The sequence below is a fragment of the Tenrec ecaudatus genome, chromosome 18 (assembly GCF_050624435.1).
Source record: "Tenrec ecaudatus isolate mTenEca1 chromosome 18, mTenEca1.hap1, whole genome shotgun sequence".
NCBI lineage: Eukaryota > Metazoa > Chordata > Mammalia > Afrosoricida > Tenrecidae > Tenrec > Tenrec ecaudatus.
The window spans coordinates 11,238,239-11,262,629 of NC_134547.1; the positions used below are offsets into that span (position 1 = coordinate 11,238,239).

General features: G+C 54.5%; 1 protein-coding gene across 4 annotated transcripts in view; it reads left to right on the forward strand.

Moving 5' to 3' along the window:
* Positions 1-3,969: 3,969 nt before the first annotated feature.
* Positions 3,970-24,391, forward strand: part of ZC3H4 (zinc finger CCCH-type containing 4) — a 39,360-nt gene continuing 18,938 nt past the window's right edge. The window contains exons 1-3 of one of the 4 annotated variants that reach the window (XM_075537639.1): positions 3,970-5,110; positions 23,454-23,673; positions 23,869-23,979. In XM_075537639.1, the coding sequence (XP_075393754.1) occupies positions 4,950-5,110; positions 23,454-23,673; positions 23,869-23,979 (492 nt within the window). In that variant the 5' untranslated portion in view covers positions 3,970-4,949. Of the gene's footprint in view, positions 5,111-5,262; positions 5,370-23,453; positions 23,674-23,868; positions 23,980-24,391 lie in introns of those variants that run through there. The other 3 variants (XM_075537636.1, XM_075537637.1, XM_075537638.1) reach the window with 3 other exon arrangements.

A 24,391-nucleotide genomic window follows, 5' to 3' on the forward strand; every position in this document is an offset into this window, starting at 1 on the left:
AGAGTTTCTCACCACCTTCCTCTCTCCATAGACTTTTCTCTATTAAGGGGTGGAGGGGTGAGAGCAATATAATAGTCTATTTTCAGATATGGACAAATTTATCTTGGAAAGGTCAGAGGTACGGTGTCCACAATTTTAGAATTGGTAAAAGTCAGTGTGACAGCTTAATATCATGGTAGTATGGAGAGTCCTTTCCAGTATTTCAATTATCATCAGCTGTTCAAGATGAGTGTTCTTTATCAATGCAAGTTGTCTTGGCAGCCCTGGCCCCTGACCTCTAGATGCTGCTAAGAGCCTTGTCACCAATGGGATGACCAAAAAGAAAGTCTCTGCACGTTTCCAAAATGCCTCCAAGGGAGCAATAAGGGCCCCTGGAGAACCCACTGACAACCAAAAAAACATTCTCATTAAGTTCCCTCAATAATTTCCAGAGTGGCCCCTAGGGGGCGACATCCCCCCTTGAGAACCAAGGTAGCACAAGACTCTTCCATCCAGGGGGAAATAGCTGTTGGATTGGCTGCTAACTCCAGCCGTCATCACACTAGTTTTTGGCCAGTGTTTTTTCTTTCTTAGGGCGCCTCCAGAGATTGAAGCCAGCCCTGAGTGTCTTCCCTGTGAAATTCACCTCACCCACACTACAAAGAACCCATCCAGGAACAAAGACAAGGGGGAAGAAAAAAAAGGGTCAGGTCTCAAGAGTAGTAAGAACAAGATGAAACAGATACCATGGAACGATAGGTCAGAGTTATAGACAGTGGAGAATGTTCAGTCTCAGGAGAATCCAGCAACCACTCAGCTCAAAGCCCCCAGGGCAGGGAAATGCTGACATTTTCTTCTAGAAGCAAGGGCAAGTGGTCACAAATTGAAGCTCCTCCCTATTATGAGAAAGTCACAATGTTTGGTACACCTGGGATTTTGGTGGTTGGGACAGCTATGCTCACTCATTCAGGCAGCAGGAATCTGGGGCAAAGGTTAAGCTCTCTCTGTGGCCCAAGATGTACTGTGAATGGCCCTCCCATTTGGGTCTGAGGATCAGCAGACCCCCCCAGAGGTTCTAAAAAAATGTGTGTTGAAGCCAAGGACAGTGAAGACAGTTTAAGGTATTGGTCGGATTTCCTATTGGTGGGCAGTTCCAGAAGTTTCCAGGGAACACTATTGCCCCTGGATGACTAGACATCAGGGAATTGCTGAGTCATAGTGTAGGCAAAAGTTCAACTGCAGTAGATGCTGCCCAGCCATTTTCCAAAATGGTGGGACCAATTTCTCATCCTGAGAGTCCAGTAGTGCTACATGGTCATTAACACCTGGTTTACAATCATCACATAATGTAATGCCTACCTCAAATCCACTGCCACTGAGTTGTTTTTGACCCCTAGCAGTCCTGTAGAGGGTTTATTAGACTGTAAATTTTATGGGAGCAGACAGCCTTGATTTTTCTCCCTTGGAGCAGTTGGTGATCCTGATCTGCCGACCTCCAGGTTAGCTGTCCAACAGCCACCAGACCTCCTTATACAATGAAATATTACGCAGAAAGACTTACTGAAGTGCAACTCCACTCGCTGGCATGAACGAATCTCACCAATGTACTGCTGAATCAAAGAAGCCAGACCCCGAAGAGAACATATGGTACATTCCATTTTTATGTCATTCTAGGAGCGGTAAACACTGCTGGGCCCTGTGTCATCCTCACAATTGTCCATATGTTTGAGCCCGTTGATGCAGCCAGTGTGTCGTTGATCCATCTTGTTGAACCGGCTTCCTCCTTTTTTTCCTGCCCCTCTACTTTATCCTTCGCTAGAGACTGGTCTCTCGACGTGCGACAGGACCAAGCAGTGTTCTGTTCTGTTGGACCTAGCATTGCTGAGTCAGAACTGACTTTCAAGGGCACCACAAGGACGACGACAGAAAAGGTAAAATTGGTGCATGTAGTTCAGATGGTTGAACTTTCCTACTTGATCCTACCAGCCGTTTCACTGGAGAAAGTTTCCCCCACACATTCATAGCCTTGGAAACTTTATGGGGCAGTAGAAACTCTGTGTTTTAGTGCCCCTGTGAGTCAGCATCAAGTAGATGGTGTATAATTTGAAAGGTTTATAGTTAGTTGTGGCTCTGGGAGGCAGAAGAGAAAGGTTGTGAGCAGCGGGTAACATTGTTTCTTGTCTAGGGGCTATTTACATGGTGTATACCCATAAAGAGTTACAGTCCTAGCATTAAAAAGAGTTAGAGTTACAGACTCAGAAACCACAGGGGCAGGTCCACCCTGTTCTGTAAGGTCCCTATGAGACGGTATTAACTAGATGACAGTGAGTTTATTATCTTCATATAAATTTATGAAACTTAATTTTTTTAAATTTAAGGAACTTATATTTCTGATTATATGCTTTTCTGAATGTATGCTATTGTTCAATTAAGCCTCCGTAGGTGGCAGAGATGGGGGGGGGTTGGCAAAAAATGCATGACTTATTTAGTAAGCAGTTCTTGTTCTGAGAATGGGCACTTGGGTTGTTAACAGGGTCTGTGGACATCTTTGAGTTTGAAAACATTAAAGAAGTCATTGGCAGCAGAATTGTTTGACCACAACACAGAGTTCTTTAGCAAACGGCTTCAGCATTTGATCCAGAATGAGAATTCCTTTCCTGGGGGTTCTAAATTACAACCCTCCATCTGACTCAAAGACCATCTTTAATCTTTTTTATTAGGATCATTATACCAGGTCCCCTGGCCACTGTCTCCAGATCTCTTTTCTCATTGCTCTTTAAATTTTAAATCATTTTATTGGGGGCTCGTACAACTCTTACCACAATCCATCTATCCATCGTGTCAAGCACACTTGTACATTTGTTGCCATCATCATTCTCAAAACATTTGCTTTCTACTTGAGCCCTTGATATGAACTCAATTTTTCCTCTCCCGTCCCACTCCCCGCTACCTCATGAGCCCTTGATAATTTATAAATTATTATTTTGTCATATCTTACACTGTCCAATGTCTCCTTTCACCATTTTTCTGTTGTCTGTCCCCAGAGAGGAGGTTATATGTAGATCCTTGTAATTGGTTCCCCTTTTCCATCCTACCGTCCCTCTCTGTCATTGCTCCTGGAACTTGGGAACTCCACCCATACCTTATCAGAAACTGAAATAAACTATTCAGCTTTTTGGAATCTCTGTCTGGAATCGCTCCACTCCCTCTGTTTAAATACTTTCTTAGTCTTTCCTCATCGCCCCCAACTGGGCCCTGCTACTTTTATTCACAACTCCTGTTCTCTCTGGGACATTTTGTGGGTTTCAAGAGGTTAAGGAACCGTGCCCTCAAATGACTGCCAGTCATAAAAGCATGCAAACGGGGAAACTGAAAATGTTTTTGAGATAGGCACTGGAATGTCAGCATTGATTAAAACAAAAAAACAAGTAGGTCCAGACACCTAAGTCTAAGAAGACACTTGAGTTAATAAAATGCCAAGAGCTTAAAACTCTATTTTTAAAAAAATTCTATTAAAATGTCTCTATATTGAGGACAATAGACTTTCATTTTATTTTATTCTGCGTGTTATTTTTTTTCCTTTTAAAAAATCGTTTTATTAGGCGCTCATTTATTTATTAATTTTTGGCTATTTTCTAAGCAATGACTCTTGCAAGCACTGAGGGGAAAACGACGGTAAGATCACATATTTCTTTTTTTAAAGATTATATATTTCTTAAGTCAGTGTGGGTCAATTTAAGTTGTTGGGAACTTTCCACGTGCCACGCCCCATTCAAACGCAATGGAATTCAGGCCCAAACCCCGCCCCTTCGAGCTTCCCCAGGATGACGTCACCTCCGGGCCTGTTGGGCTCCGCCCCTCCCTCCGGAAACCTCGCCGCCTCCCAGGGCCAGCCCTCGAGGCCTTCGCCCGTCTGTTCTGTGCTCAATCTAAATTCCTTCTGGGTCTTCCACTGGGTGGAACGGAGGCATTTTTCGGTTCTGCCCATCTGCCTGCGGGCGGATTCCTCAAAGTCCTGTCCACTCACCTCGGCGGCCCCGCCCCGTCTTTGGGATTTTTTTTTTAAGCCTATTATGCCCTCTCGGCTCCTTTCGGCTGTTTCCGCCGCCGCACCCAGTCTCCCGCCTTTTCCGGGTCCTGGCGGGCCCGCCGGCCTTCCCCGGGGCCGATCCGCTTCGGCTCTTTCCGGCTTCCCGGGACTCGGTAGTTTTCCTCCCGTGCCCCGCCCCCCTGCCCGCGCTTCGGCCTTTTCCGGCTCTCCTCGGCCCCTCCCGGTCACGGGCGCTCGGTGGCGGCGTTTGCCGCCGCCCTTCGGCCGAGCGGCCTCTGCCCCCTCGGCTCCACGTGACGCGGCCTCCGCCTCCACCGCCCGGTGCCCCCTCCCGCCCCGCCCTGCCTCCCGCCTCAGCCTCTCGGCTCGTCCGGCCCGACCCGCCATTTTGTGTGAATTCCTGACTGCGGCGGGGCCCGGGCAGCCGGGGCAGGCAGACAGACAGACAGACAGACTGACAGTCGGCCCGTCCCCGCGGCCCCTCTCCCCATAATCCTTTTTTTTTTCTTTTCTCCGCCCCCCCCTTCGCTCGCTCTCCCTCTCCCCCGCCCCCTTCCCCCTCGCTTGCTCCACCGCGCGCGGCTCGCGCTAATTACACCCAACCACCCACCAGTGTCCGTGTCCCCCGGGGCTCCCGCTCCCGGGCCCGCGGGGCGCGCTCGCCCCGATGAGGGCCCCGTGGCCGTGAGCGGGGGCCGCCGGGCCGGGCTGCGGAGAAAGGCGGCGGGCGGCCCGCCGAGACCTAGGCCGCGCGGCCTACGCGGAGGTCGGCTCCGAGGTGATTCCGCAAGCGCCCCCCCAAAAAACAACAACGATATCCATTGCCATCCGGCGCCCTCCGGGCTGAAGTGTCCCCCTCCCGCCACGCCCAAGCAGTCCCTTCCCGTGCACTAACCCCCCCGCCCCCCTAAAGGGAACGATGGAGGCCGCGCCCGGGACCCCCCCGCCGCCGCCATCAGAGTCGCCGCCGCCGCCATCGCCGCCGCCGCCATCAACGCCTTCGCCTCCTCCGTGTTCCCCCGACGCCCGCCCGGCCACCCCGCACCTCCTCCACCACCGCCTCCCGCTCCCTGACGACAGGTCAGGCCCCCGGCCGGGCCGGGGCAGCGTCCCCGGGGGGAGGAGGAGGAGGAGGAAGGGGGGCGGCCGCCATGTTGGGCCGGGCCTCGGAGGAGGAGGAGGAGGAGGAGGAAGGGCGGGGTCGGTGGGTGTCGCTCGCTCGCTCGCTCTTTCTCGCTTGCTTTCTCTCCCGGCCTCATGCGTTTTCCCCCCCTCGCGGCGCTCGCCCGCTCTCCCTCGCTCTCGCTCTCTCTTTTTTGGGCGCCATGCTGAGGGGAAGGTGAGGAGGCGCCCCCCGAAACCCCCTGCGTCCGCCCGCCCTCCCGCCCCTGGGGAGGGGGCGCCGGGGGGGGCCTGCGGAGGCCCACGGGGGTCCGGGCTGCCCCTGCGCCCCGAGCTGGCAGCCACGGGCCCGCCCCGCCGGCCCGTCTGCTGGCTTCGGGGGTGGGGGAGGGGGACCCCGACCCTCGTTGCGGGCATCTGGAGCGCCAGCCCCCGCTGTTAAGGGCTTGGACTTGGGGGGTCTCCCAGTCTCCCGGCAGTATCCTTTCTCCCGGAGGAGGTGTGCCCTGCCCTGCTCGGAATGGTAGCCTCGCTTTCTTAGGCAGAAAGTCGGGATTTACTCAGTCCTGTCCATCTTAGTGGGGAGGGGGGGACGGGCTCGGGGCTGGAGGGAGGGGGCTTCATTATTTGACTTTTTAAAGATTTTTGGGTGGGAGGTGTTTCCTAATGATACCCTAGGGGACAAAATTGGGGGGAATGTGTGGATCGCCCAGCTCTTTTGAGGGTGCCTGCGCTTTCCTTCTTTAGGGGGGCAGGAGGATGGGGAGCTCCTTTCCCCACGTTTTTCCTTGTGAGGAGAGGTCTTTTTGTAGGTAGGTGACTGCTGGCTCCCCAGCCTCTTTAAAAAAATTTTTTTTATTGTGGGGTGAGGTTTGGTTTTTCCAGCCTTGGAGCGGGTAGGAAAGTTGGTCTCCAGCTCTCTTGTGGGACCTCGCCTTCCTGGGTAAAATAGATGCCATCCTTTTCCCGGAGAGAGACAGGGTTTCCTTGAGCTGTGGCAGGGGGTTCAAAAGGCAGTGCCCCCTCCCCAACTTTATAGTCAAATGTGAAATCAGCCCCCCGCTTCCAGGCAGTAGTGGGGCCAAACTAACTTGGCTTGGTGCATTTTAGGGTCCCGTTCTCCTAAGCTGAAGCAGCGGTGGTTGGGTTGGGGTGCACGATGTGCCCATCTCTGGTGGGGGACAGACTCCTCGGGGTAGAAGGGTTTGGAGATGGAGGAGAGGTAGGCAGCAGGCAGGCAGGCGGAGGCCAGTCTTGGGGTGGAGGGTGGGGTAGCGAAGCGAATACCTTGGCCAGATGGTTGCTGTATCACATGCAGCCCCCAGCCTGAAGACCCTCTTCTAGCCTGGGGTCCCAACCAGGCCCTCCCCACCAGCCACCCCATCCCCTTCTCCCTACACCCTACTCCTATCCTCCCGTCCTCCCTTTCTCCTTCACAGACCCGCCTTTGCCTTTTAATATCAAGGCCACCTACATTCAGAGACACAAGTGCAGCAGTTTGGTGAGCTTTTTACAAAAAACAAAAACATCTTTTTTTTTGTTTTGTTCTGGTTTGTTCTAATTAAATGTATCCGTCTTGGGAATCGCAGTCCAACGCAGCAGCCCGACTCCAGTTCCAGGAAATAAACCCGATTAGCAAAGATCTGTTGGCAAAGCCCCCGGCCCCCCTCTTGTGGAGGGGGGGGAGGGCAGGTGCATTACCCAAAGGTGCTTACCTGGTTTATTCGACCTCTAAGGAATTCTCTTATGTCAGAAGTGTATGTCTTACAATGGGTTGGGATGGTAAGTAGCCTCTTTTATTGAGTAATTCAATTATCTCCCTCTTTTTTTTTCTCGATCCCTTTCCTGCCTGCCTTTCTCCTCACCTTTTAGACCCCAGTGATGCTTGAGAGAATGAATTTCTATGTTCGAATCAGGACTCTTAACCCTGGTGAGCCCTTTAACTTGCACATCCTTGCAGTGTTGATTTTTTTTTTTTAAAGACTGTAACGTCCACCGTTTTCTCAAAAAGAAAAAAAAGAAAAGTGCATTACTGTAACATGACAAAAAGCCCGTGGAAGGCTGGCCTCACCCGAGTTTCAGTCCCAGTCCATTCCAGTCGGCCGACTCGAATACAAGGCCCCATGTGCAGGAGACGAGGTGATTGTATTTGGTTTTATGTTCTCGCCCTGCCCCCTCCCCCATCCCCAGGAAACGATTGTGGTTCAAGTAGACCAATGTCCTCCACCTTTTTTTTTTTCCTCCACTGTCTCTTTAAACGGTGACGGACACTTAAAAATTTGAGCAAGTCATTTGTAAAGTTACTGTCGAAGCACAAAGATGTGTAAAAAAATGTGGCACTGCCCCCCAGTCCCTAACCCACCCCCCTCTGCCCAAGCTCCAGGGCTCCTTTGTTCAAAAAGCACATGCCTGATGGTGAAAAGTTGATGTGAATGCGATACACACCCAGTCATGGTGGAGAGGACACTTCCTCCAGTCCCTGCCCCTCCCCGGCCCCACACATAACAAGGAGGAGAAAAAAACCAAACAGCTGCCAAATGACTTGCAGAACCAAAAACTACTTCTGATGTGTTTTACAAGCATAAGTTGAGTTGACTCCACCCCAAAAGTCCCAAACGTGTGGAACTTGCATTTTCCCTCCTGCCCACTTTGGGTTCTGACAAACCAGACTTTTAAAAAAAGAGTGCACTTGGGCCTACACAGCCCTCCCCACACCCTGTTCCCCACCCCAAAGTTAAGATCCCATCTCCTCCTTTTCTGGACTTCTCTCCCAGAACAGAAAAGCATTCACTCACACTGGAGATGAGGAAACAGCTAAAATTCCATTTGGTCTCACTTGTTCTTCCTCTCAAATCCGGTCACAACTGTCCGGAAACAGTGGCCTTTAAGTATTGGAAAATCATTTAGGGGCAAAATACAAGTCTCCAGTCAGCAGAGTGCCCTGGTTAAAAAAAAAAAAGTGTCTAAAGCACAAACTGAACACACAAACCAGTGGGCCCGGGCCAGAGGAGGAGGTGGATGCGAAGTTTCCCATGCTTTGTACAATTCCCTCTAGGAGCCAAGAGCCCCAGCTGAATGCTAACGGAGCTGGAGCTACGTTTCCAAGTTGCAAATGCTGCTGTGTGGTAGGAGGCGGCCTCACTAAAAAATGTACCTTTCCAATGTACCTTTTGTAAGTGAAAACTCTCTGGAGTCTTCAGCTGTCCTGGAATGTTACACCCTTGGCCCCACCGTTGTAAAAAACTGGCCCAGTCTGGCCCAGCTGCACAACGGCCCATTGTTTTTGCTCCTCCTAAGGAATCTCCCCTTCCCAGAGTCCAAGAGGCCCCGGTCTTTATGCCTCAAACTGCCTTTGTTCTCTTGAGATGTCACAGTACTGCCTTTTTTTTTTTTCCTTTCTTTTCCCCCAATCCCTTTTTCCCAAACTGGTGTACCAGTATTAGTTAAAATTCAAAATGAATGGATGTTGCAAAAAAAACCAAAAAACCCAAAGCGATGGGAAAAGAAAAAGGGCTAATACTCAGAATCCCTGATGTAAGAGCAAAATTTTAAAGCTGTTTGGGATCTTTTAAAGTGCTCGTTTTCTCTGGGGGAAGAGGTTTCAGCTGGAAGCCAGTTTGGAGACAGTCCCTCCCAGAAGCAACTCAAAACCAGTCTGGGGCTCTTCTGGCCATCCCAGCCCTGGATGGGGAACTTGACCCCCACCTCCAGTTGGGAGCTGCAAAACAGGAAACCTAGGGTTACCCACAAAGGGCTTCTCCTTCCAGTCTGTTGTCTCTGTCAGATTAGGCTTTCAACCTGCTCTAAAAGTTTAAAATTTTGGTTCTTTTCAGGCCAAAAATTTTTCCCCCCACCTCAAAGAACAGCACCACACAAAAAAAGCCAGCTAGCTGTCTGAAAAAGCCCACTCCCGGGGCCTTCCAGTTAGCCTGAACCTGGGGGGGTGGGGAGACTAGTTGAGAGACCCGCCGAAAGGAAGTTTTGCTGGCTGTTGACCTTGTGGAGCAATTGACTCAGAACATGTTTGTTTCTCTGTGTCAACATAGTTTCTTCTTGGGCTGGCTAGTAATTGACCAGTTATTGGAGGGGCTCCTCTGCTCCTTGCTCCCTAATTGCCCTGAGCAATTTTGGGAGCAAGGACAAGGTCTCTGATTGCTTAGGACAGGAGAGAAAGGGCTTTTTCTGGGTTGCCTAAGGCTTTAGCTGCTGGTATGTATGTTCCTTTGGTTGTGAGTCTTTAGAAACAACTGGTCTTGTCGGCCAGATCCAGTTACAGTAATTATCTCCATGGCTAATCTCGATCCTGGAACAATTTCCAAGCCACGCTCTGCTCCGTGGAGGGAGGGATGGCTCTCAAGCAAATTCTGGATCTTCTAGAACAGTGGTCTTAACCGACCCTTTAATATCGGTGGTGACTCCCCAACCATAAAATTATTTATTGCTACTGCACCACTGTAATTTTGCTGCTTTTATGAATCTTGGGCAACCCCTGTGAAAGGATCATTCCACCCCCCCAAAGGGGTCGCGACCCACAGGTTGAGAACCATTGTTCTAGAAGGTTTCTGGTGTGGCAGCAACTGCCAGCCTTGTGTGAGTGGGCTGAATGACAAGTAAAAGAACGGACGACGATCGTGGAGCTAGCCGAGTTTCAAGGCGTTCTGGAAAGGTCCTGGAAATTTCTAGCCATCTTTAAAAAAAAAAATTGCATTCAAAGACCAGTGAGAATGGGTTTCAGTTTCCTAGCAGATCTCTGAGAGGAGGCAAGGCCCTCGGCAAGCTGCTGTGGGTTGCAGCTAAACAGAGTTTGGGGGCTTGGCTTTCGCCTCATGGTGGCGGGGTGTAAAGGCGACCTTGGGGGGGATGGCGGTAGCGGCTGAGGTGTGCTCGTTCTTGTGAACAGGAGCTGGAGTGAGGTGGACAGTTGTGCGGTTGATTTCTGGCAGACCCGTGGTGGGGTGTTTTAATCAGACGGTGGCAAAGAAAAACAAGGTGGAGTCGTGGTGGTGTCTTGGTGACTTTGGGGCACCTTGTCCCAGCATCCGAAGCGCCTCTGCCTTGAGGCCCTCTGCTTGTGCATCTTTTGTTTTTGTCATCTTGTGCCCCCGTGACTTGGTGATTCAGCCCCCCCTTTTTAAGGCAAGCGGCGACATCTGCTGTGAATGCCACAGGAGAGGAAGGCCTCTGGTGTGCCTGTGCTGGGGCATCGGATAAGACCGGGGTCTGGCCCCTCCCCGGCAGCAGGCAGCGCGGATAATGCCCACTTGTCAGGGTCCTTGCATCGTCGTGAGCACCCATGCCAGGCCTGGCACTCAGTGGGGCTCCACATCTGTGTCAGCTCTCTCTGTCCCCTCCCCCCCAGAGAGCAGTTCTAAAGAGCTCTTTCTTAGGCGGCCTGCTGTGGTCTCGCCAACACTTCGGTTCCTTTGAAGGAAGGCAGCTTTGAGGGCTCTGGAGAGCTGACCTCAGCGAGCCGAGGAGGGTTGAAAGGAAGTGGGAGCCATCTTGTGAGGATCGTGCTTCCTCCGGCGCTTTCATCAGTCGGGCAGAAGCAGTTGGCTGAAGGGCCTGCACGTCCCTTGGCCTTTGCACTTAGGGACCATTCCAGGTGCTTCTGAGTTAGTGACCGACCTTGCCAAGAACAGGAAGACCCAGAGTTCTAGAACCTTGTACACCTGCCAGCTGGTTACACACCACCTAAGCCAAGCCTTTGCCTTCTCCCGGGCTGCTCGGTGGTTAAAGTGCTTTGGGACCCACCATCCGCTCCGTGGAAGAAAGGTGTAGAAACCGGCTGCTTTACAGGTTCACAGCCTCGGGTGCCCTGTGGGGCAGTGGTACTCAGCACCCCATGGGTTTGGGGTGGTTGCGTTGTTTGTCCCCCCTTTGCCTCTGCCCCCCTCAGAGGTTCTTAGAAGTGAGCCTGGGCTGGACTAGCTCCAAGATGCGTGCCTCCTCTTTCTAATTTTGCTGAATCTGTTAAGGCTTTGCTTCGTAGGCTCCCAGGCTTGCCCCACGCTCTCCTGGGAGAGGAGATGTTTGCAGAGTGTGTAACGGACCTTGTACTCCCCTGAGCACTTTTTACGAAGAGCTGGGCAAGGGTTGTTAGGGCCTCCAGCTGGCTCCACGTCGTCCCCAGCCTCCTTCCCTGTAACTGAACTCAGCTTCTCACTGATCCCCCAAAACCAAGCCCACTGCTTTGGACTCAGCCACCCTTGTAGGATGGAGCAGAGCTGGAGCTCCCCAACAGGCTTCCCTTTGTGGGAAAGCAACCTGGTGGGACAGTAGTTAAGTGCAGAGGTCAATAGTTGAAGCCCACCAGCAGTTCCACAAGACGACGACGAGGTGGTTGGCTTCTGTGAAAAAAGCCCAGTCTAGGAAAAACCCTTTTACGGGGCAGTTCTCTGCCCTCCCGGGTCGCCGCGAGTCAGACTGGGCTCAACCGCACATGGCAGCAAGTAGTAAGACAGTACTCTCTTATATCCTGTCTTCATGCCTTTCTGGGAGAGGCCCAGGGGTGATGAGGTCAAGTTACAGATGCGGACCCTGGGCACATCTGCTGCTGCCCATCTCGTGGACAGGTTAGAAAACCAGAGAGGTCACTTTGCAGACTAGGGCATGCCTGCCCCGAGCCAGGGTATTGTCAGTGGCCTCATAGGTATGCGGAAGTTGGACACATGAGTAAGGAAGGCTGACGAAGAATGGATGTGTTTGAATGACGGTGTTGGGAAAGGTACAGCCAGAGTCGTCCTTACAGGAGCCTCTGTCTCCTGCCCGCTGGTCATACTCTCCGGAGGGACCCAGCCCCAGGAGAAGGACATCGTGCTGGATAAAGTGCGAGGGTCCATGGAAAAGAGGCAGACCCCAGACCACATGGACTGACAGGGTGGATAACAGGATGGACTGAGCATGGTGCAGGCCCAGGCAGTGTTCTGCATTTCTTTGTACCTCATACCTCGTTGTGAGCCGGTGGGGCCTTGACGGTGGCTAACAGCCAGCTTGGCGGGAGCTGAGATGCTGGGCTGCGGGATTTAACCCGCTGACCTTTGGGGCAGCAGCCGAGGGTGGAATCACGGTGCTTCCAGAGCTCCTCAGCAGCACCTTCGAGACCCAGCTGTAAACGTTGACACCTCAAAATGCACTGTGTATGTCGGCCAAGTGGCAAGGTTGTAGGCAGACTCGGCCGAGGGAGCGAGCACTTGGCTCCCTTGGCCCCAAGCGGTCCTTGTCCTGTGGTCGCAGGCCAGAGCCATAAAGCTTAATGGCTCGTGCACGGCCTTGGTCCCTGTATCATGCCCTCTGCTCTCTGGAGAGGTGGCAAGGCGTGGGCGTGGGAGTCAGGCTTCTGAGTCAGTCCTGAGAGGCACTAGTGTGCTGGGTGTGGGCTTCAAAGACTACCAGCCAGAGAGGTCTTCCGAATGCCTTTCGCGTGTCAACTTCCTGGAACCCATCCCACCCTCCACCTGAGGCCGAGATGCTGAAGCAGGGAGGTGAAGGCGCAGGTGGTGGAGGCAGGTAGAACTGGCCAGCTATGGTAGAGGGCCAGCCCCGTTCTCGTTGCCCTTGGTCTACTAGGATACTAGTTCAACCACAGGCAGCTGCCGTCCCGCCCCTGGGCTGTGCAGGCCATTTTGGGCGGTATCTCCCGTGTTGGGAAACCAGACATGGAAGAGGCCCGAGGAAGCTGCGGGGAAGGGGAAGGCTGAACCAGGACTCCGAGCACCGTCTGGGTAGCTGGAGATGCAGGATGAGTCGGGAGCTTACAAGCCACTGTACCTAGCCCTGGAATAACCAGGTGGCTTGGTGACCCCCCCGTGAGTGTCAGAGTAAGAACCGTGCTCCAGAGGGCTTTCCATCACTGACTTTTGGACGCCGATTACCAGGCCTTTTTTCCAGGTGCCTTTGTGTGGCCTTGAACCAGCAGCCGTTTGATTTTAGCCCAGCTCGTTAACCATTGGCACCACATCTAGTCGAGTGGTCAGCCTATCTTGGCTACCCTTCCAAGTAGTTTATTGGAATCCAGCTGCCCTGTTGGTATGCATTGCTGGAGTCTGGGTACCATCAGAGCCCTGGGGGGTGAGGGGGGAGCAAAGAATGAGGTGGCTGGCAAGACCTACGTATGCCCAGCTCTTTGTGAGAAAAGGTTGCCAGGCCCTGTGCACACAGCGTCCTCGTGGTAGGAAGGGGTGAGGGAGTGGGCACAGGTGCCCCTCTGGGGCTGGCATGAGGTCTTAAAACATTGATGTTGCACGTGAAACCGGAGTGGGTTTGTGGAGTCCTTTCTCTTGAATTTAGGTCACGGGTGAGGGAGAGGCACTGTGCATCACCAGTCGAGTGGGAATACTGGACTTCCTGCTGCATGCCCCAGGATAGGGAGGGAGTTGGGTCAGTTTCCAAATGGCCCAAGGCAAGGATGGCTTCACTCCTCAGGACAGCAGCCTGTGTGTCTGATGCCACAGAAAATGCCAGAGTGCGTGTGGGTGGGGTCAGGTCTTAACAAGTATAAGAAATTGAACATCGTGCTTCTATACTTCAGGGTGGTTTTGGATCCCGAGGTGGCTTGGTGATGCTGTGGGTGACGTTTTGGGCCACGAGCCACAAGGTCAGCAGTTTGAGTCCACCAGCCATTCCTCGGGAGAAAGAGCTTTTCTACTTCTGTAGAGACTAGTAGTCTGGGAACCCTCCAGGGACAGTGCCGTCATCTAGGGGTGCTGAGAATCGCCGTGGACTTGGAGGCAGAGTGCATGCGTGTGTGGTTGAGCTGAGCCGAGTCCCTGGAGTTCGCCCGCTCCTGCCCATCCTCACCTTGGTAGCGGCTTTCCAGCCTTTTCCCAGCCTGGCTTTGGCACCCCTAATACGGAAGGATTTTCACTCATTAGAAGTAATTGGAGACTCAGAGAGGCCCAGCGTGCACATTCCTGCCACGGCCGACCCAAGGGAGCTGGGCCCCAGCCCCTGTGTGTGTCACTTGGCTGGACGGGTGTCGCAGGCAGCTTGGATTATTGCCCTCCTCATTTTCCTACCCGACTCCCTCCCGGGCTTGGGTTTCCTCGGGACTCCTAGCCCTGCCACCGCACAGGGCACCCGAGTGGCCGCCTTAACTGCAGCCTTGGGGCTGCCTTCCCCGTCGTCTGTTCACTTTGGGTGTTTCGTTGGTCATCAGGAAGCCCCAGAGAACACCTGGTGCCACAGAGCGCCCCTTAAAGACTGCCCCGTAAGAGAACCAGGCGGTTAGAGGGGGTCCCCAGGCGATGGTCTGTTGTCCATGTGGATGAAACTGACAAAAAAGGTGCAGTGGTGGAGCTTGTGTCCTGGCCCCGCAGGCTGTGTGCTGGGCCCGTGGCTGTCCAGGGTAACTGAAGACTCTTCATTGTCTGCCTTCGACAAACCCGCAACAGCCTCTACATGGCCCAAGATAAGAAAAGCCAAACACGGCCATCGAGTCCACTCGGACTCTTAGCGACTCTGGAGGACTGGGTAGAACTGCCCCCTGGGTTTCTGAGGCTGTCAGTGGAAAGCCTCATCGCTGTCCTGCCAAGTGGCTGGTGGTTAGCAGTCCCACATGTAACCCAGTCCGCCACCAGGGGACAGATTAGTGGCGTGGCCAGGAAGAAAGAAACAAATAGCAACCAGACTTGGTGCCATTGAGTCAATTCAGGCTCGCGGCATCCCCGTGTGTTACAGAGTAATAGATCTGTCCCATGGTGTTTGCCTGGCTAGAGTCTTTCTGGAAGCAGCGACAGTTTGCCAGGCCTTTCTTTGGCAGTGCTGCCAAGTGGGTTCAAATCACCATCCTTCAGGTTAGTGGTCGAGTACAAACCCTTTGCATACCCCCACCCCCTCCCGCCTCCCAGGAGCCACTGAGGCAATTCTGAATCTGAGTGACCCCAGATGATGGAGCAGAACTGCCCTATAGCATTTGCTAGGCTGTTACCTTCTGGAAATGAGGTCTTTTCTGCTGTCAGAAAAGCTAGCAGCTGAACGCTTTACTGTTGTGCCACCAGGGCTCCCTAGGGATGTGTCTATTGCAATTCTTTGTAAGATGTTCTGTAGTGGTGCCTGGACAGGTAATCTCAGTATCTAATTCCAGGAAAATAGAATAAAATACCTGGGAACCCGAGTAGCATAGTGGGTTACCTGTCAGGTTGCTAACTTCAAGGTCAGCAGTTTGAACCTACCAGGCCGCTCTGAGGGAGAAAGCCGAGGCTCTCTGCTTCCCTAAAGAGTTACAGTCTCAGAGACCTGCAGAGGCAGTTCTACACAGCCCTACAGGGGTAACCCTGAGTCAAACGACGACAGTGAGTTTGGTTTGGGTTTGGTGTCTTCAGTGGAGGTACATGGAAGGCTGGCAAAATTAGTTCCTCTGGTTGCCAACAGGGAAGCCTCTTGGGTCCCAGGCATAATGGTCAGGCCTTTCCACGCTGGACCAGCAGAAACTGGCCTGCTTGGATGTAAACCAGCGGTTTTCTCACTCCGAGTCATTGGAGCAGGGTTGGCAGGGACCTGGAGGGTTAGCAACGGCTACGCCTCTCAGAGGCTCACCTGCCAGGAGGAACTGGCTCAGAGTGTCTTAAAAGGGACAGCAAAAACTTATCAGGTGCTTGCAAGTGATACCTCTACTTCAGGGCTCTGAAGAGCAAAGCCAACAGCCAAGGACACTGCAGGGCTGTTCCTCCAGCCGACTGGCTTTGCTTCTCTGTAGTCACATTTTTTTTAAAAGTTGTAAGGCATTTATATTTGACATCATCAACTTGGTATTTAATACTTCCAACTACTCATCAGACCCCCTCACTCCCCAACAGTTGATCCCTTCCCCCTTCTTTGATTTCTCTTCTTCCTCTCTGGACCACCATCTTCCACTTCATCCAAGTTAACACCCATCAACTGACTAGCTGGCTGATGTATATGTCATCCTCTGCCCTCCCCCGTCTGGCACACACCACCAAAGTCGTTCCCTTCTTGGGGAGCCCGAGTCCCAAGCTACAGCAAAAGGAGAAGTCCACCCAGGAGGCTGGTGTCCCTGAACTGAGCCTGCAGTGGATGCTGCGCTGGGCTCTGAAGTGAAGCCGCCTTCTCTTCTCCGAGACTCGGAACTTTGCACCTGCGCTGTTCTCTGTCCGTCTTAAGAGAAGGTGGTCCTGTTAGGTTTTGCTCGAGGTGGCCTGTCTGTCTGCAGACGTGTTATCTCTGAAACCCTCCACGTGTTCTCTGGCACTGATCCCTCCACCCGGACACGGGGAGGCTGCTCTTGACTTTGGCTGGGGCTCCTCATTTAGTTGGTTTCGAGCCTAAGCAGGTGGATCCAGCAGCCTGCCGGGACCACTGCCATTTGGTCGCGGTTGGGGAGTCTCGCCCAAGGTCATTTTGCACCCCACGTTGGCAGTTCACGGCCTCTTCTTTCCTGTCGTTTGTTTTTGCGTCCTGGCTTGTCCGCTTGTCCCCGTGCCATCATCAGGGTCAGAGTTCTCGTCGGCCAAATGTTCTATTCCAGGTCATTTCGCATGGTTTTCAGGGTACGTTGAGGAGCCTGGTCCGGACTCCAGTCCTGCTGCTTCTTACCTGTGACCCAGTGGGCGGTACCTCTGCGTGTCAGTAAACCAGGGAGCCACCGCTGCTGCGGAGTCGCGTCCAGTAGATGAAGGTGCTGCTCAGGGCTGCGCGCCACCCACCGTCACCCTTGGTCAGCTCTGGCTTCTGCTGTTACAGCCGCTGCGCATTTTTGTCTCTTCCAACCGAGGGGGCTCAGGTTTTGTCGCTTGGCTGGATAGTATTCTGTGGTGATCCAGAGAGTTTTCATTGGCTAACTATTGGAAATCACCCAGGGCCCCTCAGTAGGTCAGTCTGACCAGGTAGTTCACGGTGCTGTAAATGGAAGAAGAATGCAGCCAGGTGCTTGGCATGGGAGTAGCGGCTGGTGCGTGATGTTAGCAACGAGCACCCCTGGGACCCTTGTATATGCAGATGAGGAAGTTACACTGGGCAGAGTGGTTAGACCTGAGGGGTGCTAGAGGATCCCGGGCCCCCAGACCCCAGGTCTGCTCTGGGAAAGGGACGTAAGGACCTTAATAGTCCCTCTCCATCCTGCCGAGCACTCTGGGCCTCTCATCTTTCACCCTTTGTTTTAAGCTTGTTGGTCGCCAGTCTGTTTTCCATTGGAGGAATGAAAGCCACACAGGTGGACTGCACCTGCCTGGTAAGCCGTGGCAGCAGCAGAGAGAGTCCTATGCCCTTTCTGGTTTCTCTGTCTCCTCCCCCCGCTTCCTGGACCTTAAAGAAGCTCCTAGGTCGCATCTTCTTTCAGGTTTCTTTTTAAAACGGCGTCACCGAGCCACAAGCCACTGTCACTCCCAGTGCACTGCACACGTTACTGACATCTCAAATACCCGGTCAGCTGGTCAGCGGCCAAATTCTCCCACTCTTGCCCAGTGCTGCCCACAATGGCTCTGATGCTCCCTTTGGTGGGGTCCCCACTCCGGCCCGTGGAAGTGGGGAGAGTGTTAGATCCAGGCTGCTGGCCCTTCTCCTGTTGCCGTGGAGATGATGCTGTCACAGAGGGCGGGTTGTGACCACTCCTGAGAATGCAGTGGGGCAGCGAGGGGACTCAGACCTCTGGTCAATGATCCTAGGTAGTAAGGCCTCTGAAACACACGTACGAGACTTAGAGGTTTACTTCTCGGATTTTCCAGCCCTGAGAACCCCTCAGTGAGGTGGCTGCTGCCCATGAGCCGAGGGGAGAGGGGGGGGGGTCTGAGCCCCCAGCTTGTCGGCTCCTAGTAAATGACGCGTCCTGCAGAGTCGCCTGTGGGGACGCTGGACTTCTGCAGCTAGGCCGCCGGTCGTTAAACACTTGACGAGGCGGAGCCTCCGTGTAATTTTTGTGATTTTGTCCCTACTTAATGGGTCATTGAGAGCCTACCCAGGCAATTTGTTGAGCATTTGGGCAGTTAATGACCATAACCCTGACCTTCACATTAACCTAGCCGCCTCTTGTCCAGGGCGCTCATGGTCTCCAGGTAAACAACCACAGTCCCCAGGACTCCCCGTCTCTGCCTTGCACTTCTCCTCTCTGTTTGTTTGTTTGTTTGTTTTTCCCCTTTTTCTATGTGGTCAACCAGTGGGTCCACATACCCGGGCCCCACTGTGAGTGTCCATCCCAAGTCTATGGCCTAGAAAGCGCCCATGTGGCCGAGTTTGATTTCTGTGAGGGGCCTCTTGGTCCCGTCTTCCTTTGGTCCCCCCTCAGCCTCTCCTGTGAGAGCTGAAGAAGGGCCACCTTGTCAGTTGTGTCTGCAAGATTGGTGAGGAAGAGGATGGCCTGGCCTGCCGCAGTCCGCCGGACTACCAAGGAGGAGTGGGCTGGGCTCTCTCCCTAGACAGGACCTCTGAGAGCCTCACTGCAAGGTCGCCAGTTCGAATCCATTGCTCTACTCCCGGAAAGCGTTACCATCTCAGAAACCCACAGGGGCAGTTCTGCCCTGTCATGTAGGGTCACTAGGAGTCGGAGTTGACTTGATGGCAGTGAGTTGGTTTATTTTGGTTTCCCCCCTAGAGGAACTGCTTTCTAGTCCATTGAGCGCCCCGGCCTGGCTCGGGTTCTCCAGCTGGTGTGGCTCTTAGGAAACATCAGATGCTAGTGTTTGTGGCCTTGCTTTGTGTCCAGGAAGCCCCAGCGGCCCAGCAGTTACTTGTCAGCTGCCAGCTCGGACCCGTCCAGCAGCTCCGAGAGAGGAGAGAGGTCTGGGTCTGCTCTCGTAACAGTGATAGTCTAGAAAGCCCTTTGGGGGCAGTTCTGCCCATCACATGGAGTTGCTGTGAGCTGAGATCAATTCGATGGCACCCAATCTTTCTCCGTCTTGTTCATTCCAATCCTCTTAAACCCCAGACAGTAGGTACTACTGTTAACGCCACCTTAAAGCCCAACCCACTGCCATCGAGTTGATCCCGACCCAGAGTTCTCCTCCTCAGGCTGAAGCAGAGCTGCCCCGGTGGATTTCCAAAGCTGTTACCCTTTTCAGGAGCAGAACCCCCACTCAGTCCCGGGAGTACTTGCTGCTCTTGGACCAGGAGGCTGTGGAGGCAGGTGGGGTGTTGGTCCACAGGAGGAGGAGGGGGCAACAAGCTTTGGCTCCCAGACTTGGGACTAGTGGATGGGTTCTGTGGACCCTGAATTGCCAAGTCTGCTGTCTGTGACGAGTCCCCGTGGCTGTGCCACATGGAGCTGGTCCAGTAAATGTCTTTTGTAAGGACCTCCAGACAGCCAGGCTCTAGAAGAAGAACTCACCCCATGGTGAGCCCTTGTGCTGAAACTGTGGAACCTGGAAGCTTAGTCTGGAAGGCACAAGACAGAATGGCATCCATTGCCAGCCAGCCCAGGCCCTGAACTCAAGCCTTCCCAGCCCAGGGCTGCCCCTGCAGTGTGCTCTGCCCATCTCTGGAGGGTTCTGCCATCCTAGGGGGCAGTGATTAGTGCTGTGGGGCTTCCCCTGCTTTTCTTGGGGGATTACGTCAGCATCTATTAGGCACGCTCCCTCCAGGGGGCACTCCCACTCCAGCAGGGCTGGCGCTGCTGCCTGCTAAGTGGCCCCGAGCCGCCTGCCTGGAGTGGGCCCTCAGGGGTTCCACCCTCCCTCCCAGTTGGTTTGATTTTGTTTGTGTTTTTGTCGTTTTCCCATGCACAGCATCTGCAGGAAACGCTAAGACCCTGGCAGTCATCTAGGGAGCCCATGGGTTCCATGTGTGGCTGCTGACCTCAAAGTCAGCAGTTCGAATCCACCAGCTGCTGCTCAGGAGAAAGATGAGGTTGTCTTGGAAACCCACAAGGGTAGTTCTCCTCTTACCTTACAGGGTCTCTGTGAGTCCGAACCACCTCGATGGCAGTGAGTTTGGTGTGCGTTGTGGAGTCATGCAGGGAGCCCTGACAGTGGGGGAAACCTCAGGCTGCTAACCACGAGGTCTGTGGTTGGAACCTACCAGCCTTTGTGCAGGAGAGAAACGAGGCCATATGTGTCCATCAACATCGACAGCTTGAAAAACTCGAGGGAGCCTTCTGCGCCGCCCTGGGGTGACTTGAGTCACCTGGATGGTGATAACGTTGGATTACTGTAGTCATACAGGATCCTTGGTGGTGCAGTGGGTTAAGCATTGTGCGGCCAACTGATGGGTTAGAGGTTCAAGCCAGTCTGTCTCTGTGATGCTAGCAGCTTCAGGAACCCGAGGGGCAGCTCCAGGCTGCAGCTGGCTTGCCTTCCATTTAGTCATCCCTGGCGATGCGGATGGTTTACACGCGTGGCTGCTGACTGAGAGACTCGAGGCTCCGGTCCGCGCCACAGAAAGGCCGGGTGATCTGCTCCTGATAGATCATAGCCCCTTACACTCGAGTGGGAAGCAACTGCCAAATGTGGCACATACACCCGGGAAGGCCGGGCGCCCAGCCCCTGCCCCGAGGGCTCTGGCAGCTCAGGGAGACCCAAGGCCCTGGGGACATACTATATAGTCAGTCAGGTGTCCCTGCCAGTGTCCAACTTCCCATCCTTCATAAACGGCCAGCAATTTCTTAATGTTTTTCAATTCCAGTTTATTTTGTGGCCTTCCCCCATCTCCACGGAAACACCTCCAGGTATTTGTTCCCTGCTTTGTGTCAGGTAGCATCCTCCGCCGCCCCGAGCCCAGAAACAGCTGGGGCTGTTAAGCATGGTCCAAGAGGGAGCCCCTGTGTTGCGGGCAGTCTTTGTGGGGTCCATAGAAGTGCTGCACTTGCCTGCCTCAGGGAGTCTTATGGAATGGGAAGGCATCCTTCTAGAATCTTCCCTGATGGCAGTTAAGGCTCTTGGAGCTCCCAGGTCATCCAGCCCAAGGCTTGCGTGGGGTGGAGGCTTCAGGGGGCTTGGGTAACATGTTCACTGGCCGCTGCTTCCAGGGAGAGGGCGTAGGTCAGGGTGGCTGAGGACTCTGCTCAGCTCTGGTCAGCTGCCCGGCCCCGCTTATCAAGGGATCTAGCTGGCTGTGGGTGCAGCTCTTGTCTTTTCCATCTTTGGCCTACAGGGGAGCTGAAGACGGGAGGGTGGCAGTGCATGGAGGTGAAGCCCGAGCGTGCACTCAGGAAGCCTGTGGTCTGAATGCACTGTGGGCTTGGGCACGGCCCTGTGAGCCCAAGAGTCATGTCCATGCCACCCTGCCTCCTGTGTGGTCGCGCTGACGGGGTTGGGCAGGGTGAAGAGTCAAGGTTCTGACTTTGTGTTCCCCTCACTAAGTTGGAGAGGCCAGGGTTGGCTTCCCCAGTGCTCTCTAAAAGGGCACCTCCAGGTTCCAGCGGGGGCCTGGGAACTGCCCTTTGGGCCTTCATGTTGCATTGTCTCGTTTTCCGAGCCAGGGTGGGGAGTGGTTTGTGTGCGTTCTGCCCAGCATTGCCGCCGTTCTTGCTCTGGGTCTCTTCCCAGCCTGCCCTTGATTTGCTGGTCCTTTTCTGGGTCTCCAGGTGCCCTGCTGGCAGGTCTCCCGCCACCCCCACCCCGCATTCCTGTGAAGGGTGGGAAGCAGGCTGCCCACGGGGTTCCCAGGGGCACGCCTCTGCCGCCAGGGTTTGCTCCAGTCACCGCCCTCCCGGCGCCTGGCACGGCCCTGGGTGGCGGGATGGCTGCCATGTCAGCCTGTAGCAGCTTGGCGCTGGGGCTGGCAAGCCGAGGAACTGGTTCTCCCGGTCCTAGGAGGCCCTTTGAGTTGGGGCGAGGCTGCCCTGGCAGGGATGCCCCCTGGAGTGAAAGCCCCTGCTGCACCCAGGCTGGGTGCTTTAAGAGGAAGCGGTATTGGGCCCCTGCCCCTGTGATTCCTTTTGACACATCACGAAAGGGTTCCATGTCCAGGGTTCTGTGTCGAGGATGGGGTGGGTGCTGAGCGCATTGCATATAAACTGGATCCCGTATAAACTGGATCCGTTGTCCCCTTTGGATTGGGAGAGTGAGCTCATAGAAGCTTCTGGAAGACCTGTTGGGTGAGCAGCATGGAGGCGAGCCAAGGGGAGAACCAGGAAGGGAAGGTTCTGGAGAGCCGGGGGCTGCTTGTGTTTCCACAAAGCCTGTTGGGTCCCTGGAGTGCTGAGGCGATGGGGCCTCGGTAATTGGGCTAGCCCAGTGGCCACTCAACTCTGCTCTGAGCAGTTGGTGAGGTCACTTGCCTGCCGGGCCAGACCGCACTCTGCTCTCCCATCCTCGGCTCGCCCTGGCTCGCTCCATCGCCACCACCTAGGAACTTCTCCCTCTCCCTGCTTGTCGCTGAAGGCCAGCTGGAGACTCGTGGTTTTGTTTTTGTAACCAGCTCCCATCCTGCTGACAACTCTTAGCTGTGGGTTTGGCTCAGAAACTGGAGTCTTTATCCAGTTACCGGATCTCCTTTCTGCACGCTCCCTACCCCCATCCTACACACTCCCCCACCCCGCTCCCCACCCTGAAGGTCCTGCCTGTAGTATCTGTCAGGCTCAGAGCTCATTCAGGGTTGGACTCACTGGGACATGGGTGCCAGGTGGGGGCAGCAGACAGAGAAAGGTGGGGCAGCCGCAGGTGGGGTGCGGTGAGGGTTCAGCAGGGACTGGGACTGCCTTGTCCCCCACCCCTGCGCCTTCCTCCCACCTCTGGTCCAGCCGGGTGCAGCTGCCCCTGTGGGTCAGCCCTGGGCTCTGCTTCCAGGGCAAGAGGATGGATTCACCTATGTTAAGAGGGCTTTTGTGGAGTCTTTTCTGCTTTCCCAGGCCATAGACCAGGCCACCACCCCCTAGCACCCAGGTTGCATGTGTGGGTAGGCGAGGGTGATGGGTAGGACTTTGAGGGGAGGGATGCCCCTAGTTCAGAACCACTGCCATCCATCCCTCTGGCTCGCAAGGGGTGGCCAGCATCTAGAGCCAAGCGGGGACCCCAGCCGGGGCACCCCTGTACCTGTGAGCACACTCCTGGGCTCCTGAGGGCTCCCCAAGAAGAGACGCCCCGGTGGTTCAGTGGGTTTCAGGGAATATGGGGCTTCTCAGCTGCAGGACTTCTGGGGACTGATGGAAGCATTGAGCATAAGCCCCCAGGCCAGGGTCTTCCTAAGCTCATTTGATCACCCCCAAGAACCTAGACCCATGGCTCCTTCTGGAAGTGCTGGTGGGATTCACCTCTTTGTTAGTGGCTCAGCGCCCCCGGCCCTCCCTCCAGCCCGCTGGACGCTGTCCCCTCTGGGTGTGGCTGCATTCGCTGTCCACCTTCACCTTGGCCGGCACAGGCTGGCCCACTCCCTCAGACCCTTGCCTGCTCACGGTGGCTCCGGGATTGGTTCCTAGGGAAGATGGTGAGCTGGAAGAAGGCGAACTTGAAGATGATGGGGCCGAGGAGACCCAGGACGCCCCAGGGGGGCCCGAGAGGAGCCGCAGAGAAAAGGGGGACAAGCACCCCAGCGACTCGGACGAGGAGAAGTCCCACCGGCGGATGAAGCGGAAGCGGAAGAAAGAGCGGGAGAAGGAAAAGAGGCGCTCGAAGAAGAGGAGGAAATCCAAGCACAAGGTAGGGCTGCCCAGAGCCCCGACTGGCTGGCCCCCTCCCCTGGGAAACAGCTCCTGCTTTGCTGCCACATGGGGAGCCACTAGACGCCTCCAGCCCCGGGTCCTTCTGGCACAGCCCAGCATGGCTTAGCCAGGGCTGACCGGTGGCGGGGCCATGGCCCAGCCGGCGGATTCACTGTGTCCCTTGCCCTTGCAGCGCCATGCCTCCTCCAGCGATGACTTCTCTGACTTCTCTGACGACTCAGACTTCAGTCCTGGCGAGAAGGGCCACCGCAAGTACCGAGAGTACAGCCCCCCGTACCCACCGGTGAGTGTGGGAGCACCCAGGTCCCTTTGTGGAGGGCGATGCTTAGGCCGGGAATTCTTAGGTGCTGTGTGACGAAGGGGAGTGTGTCTGCCGAGCCAACGAGGTCAGGCTTCACTCTCAGCCCCGTGTGAGAACCTGAGACTTTGGAAAAGTCAGGTTGCCCAGCTCTGAAGTGAAGAGCTGGGGTTCGAACCCAGGCAGCAATGCATCCCTGTAGGGTAGGCTGCTCCCTATGGCCTTGTGCAGGGCCGTCCATGCTCACGCATTAGTTCTCTCGGCAGCGCCAGTTTCAGGGCTTGGTTCAATTTGTATTTCTTTTGTCCCTCTTCCCCCAGTGAAAGCTGAAAAAAAGTGGGAGGAAATAATAATCCATACGAAATGGTTTCCAGTTGGCAGCTCCTCAGAGTGGTCC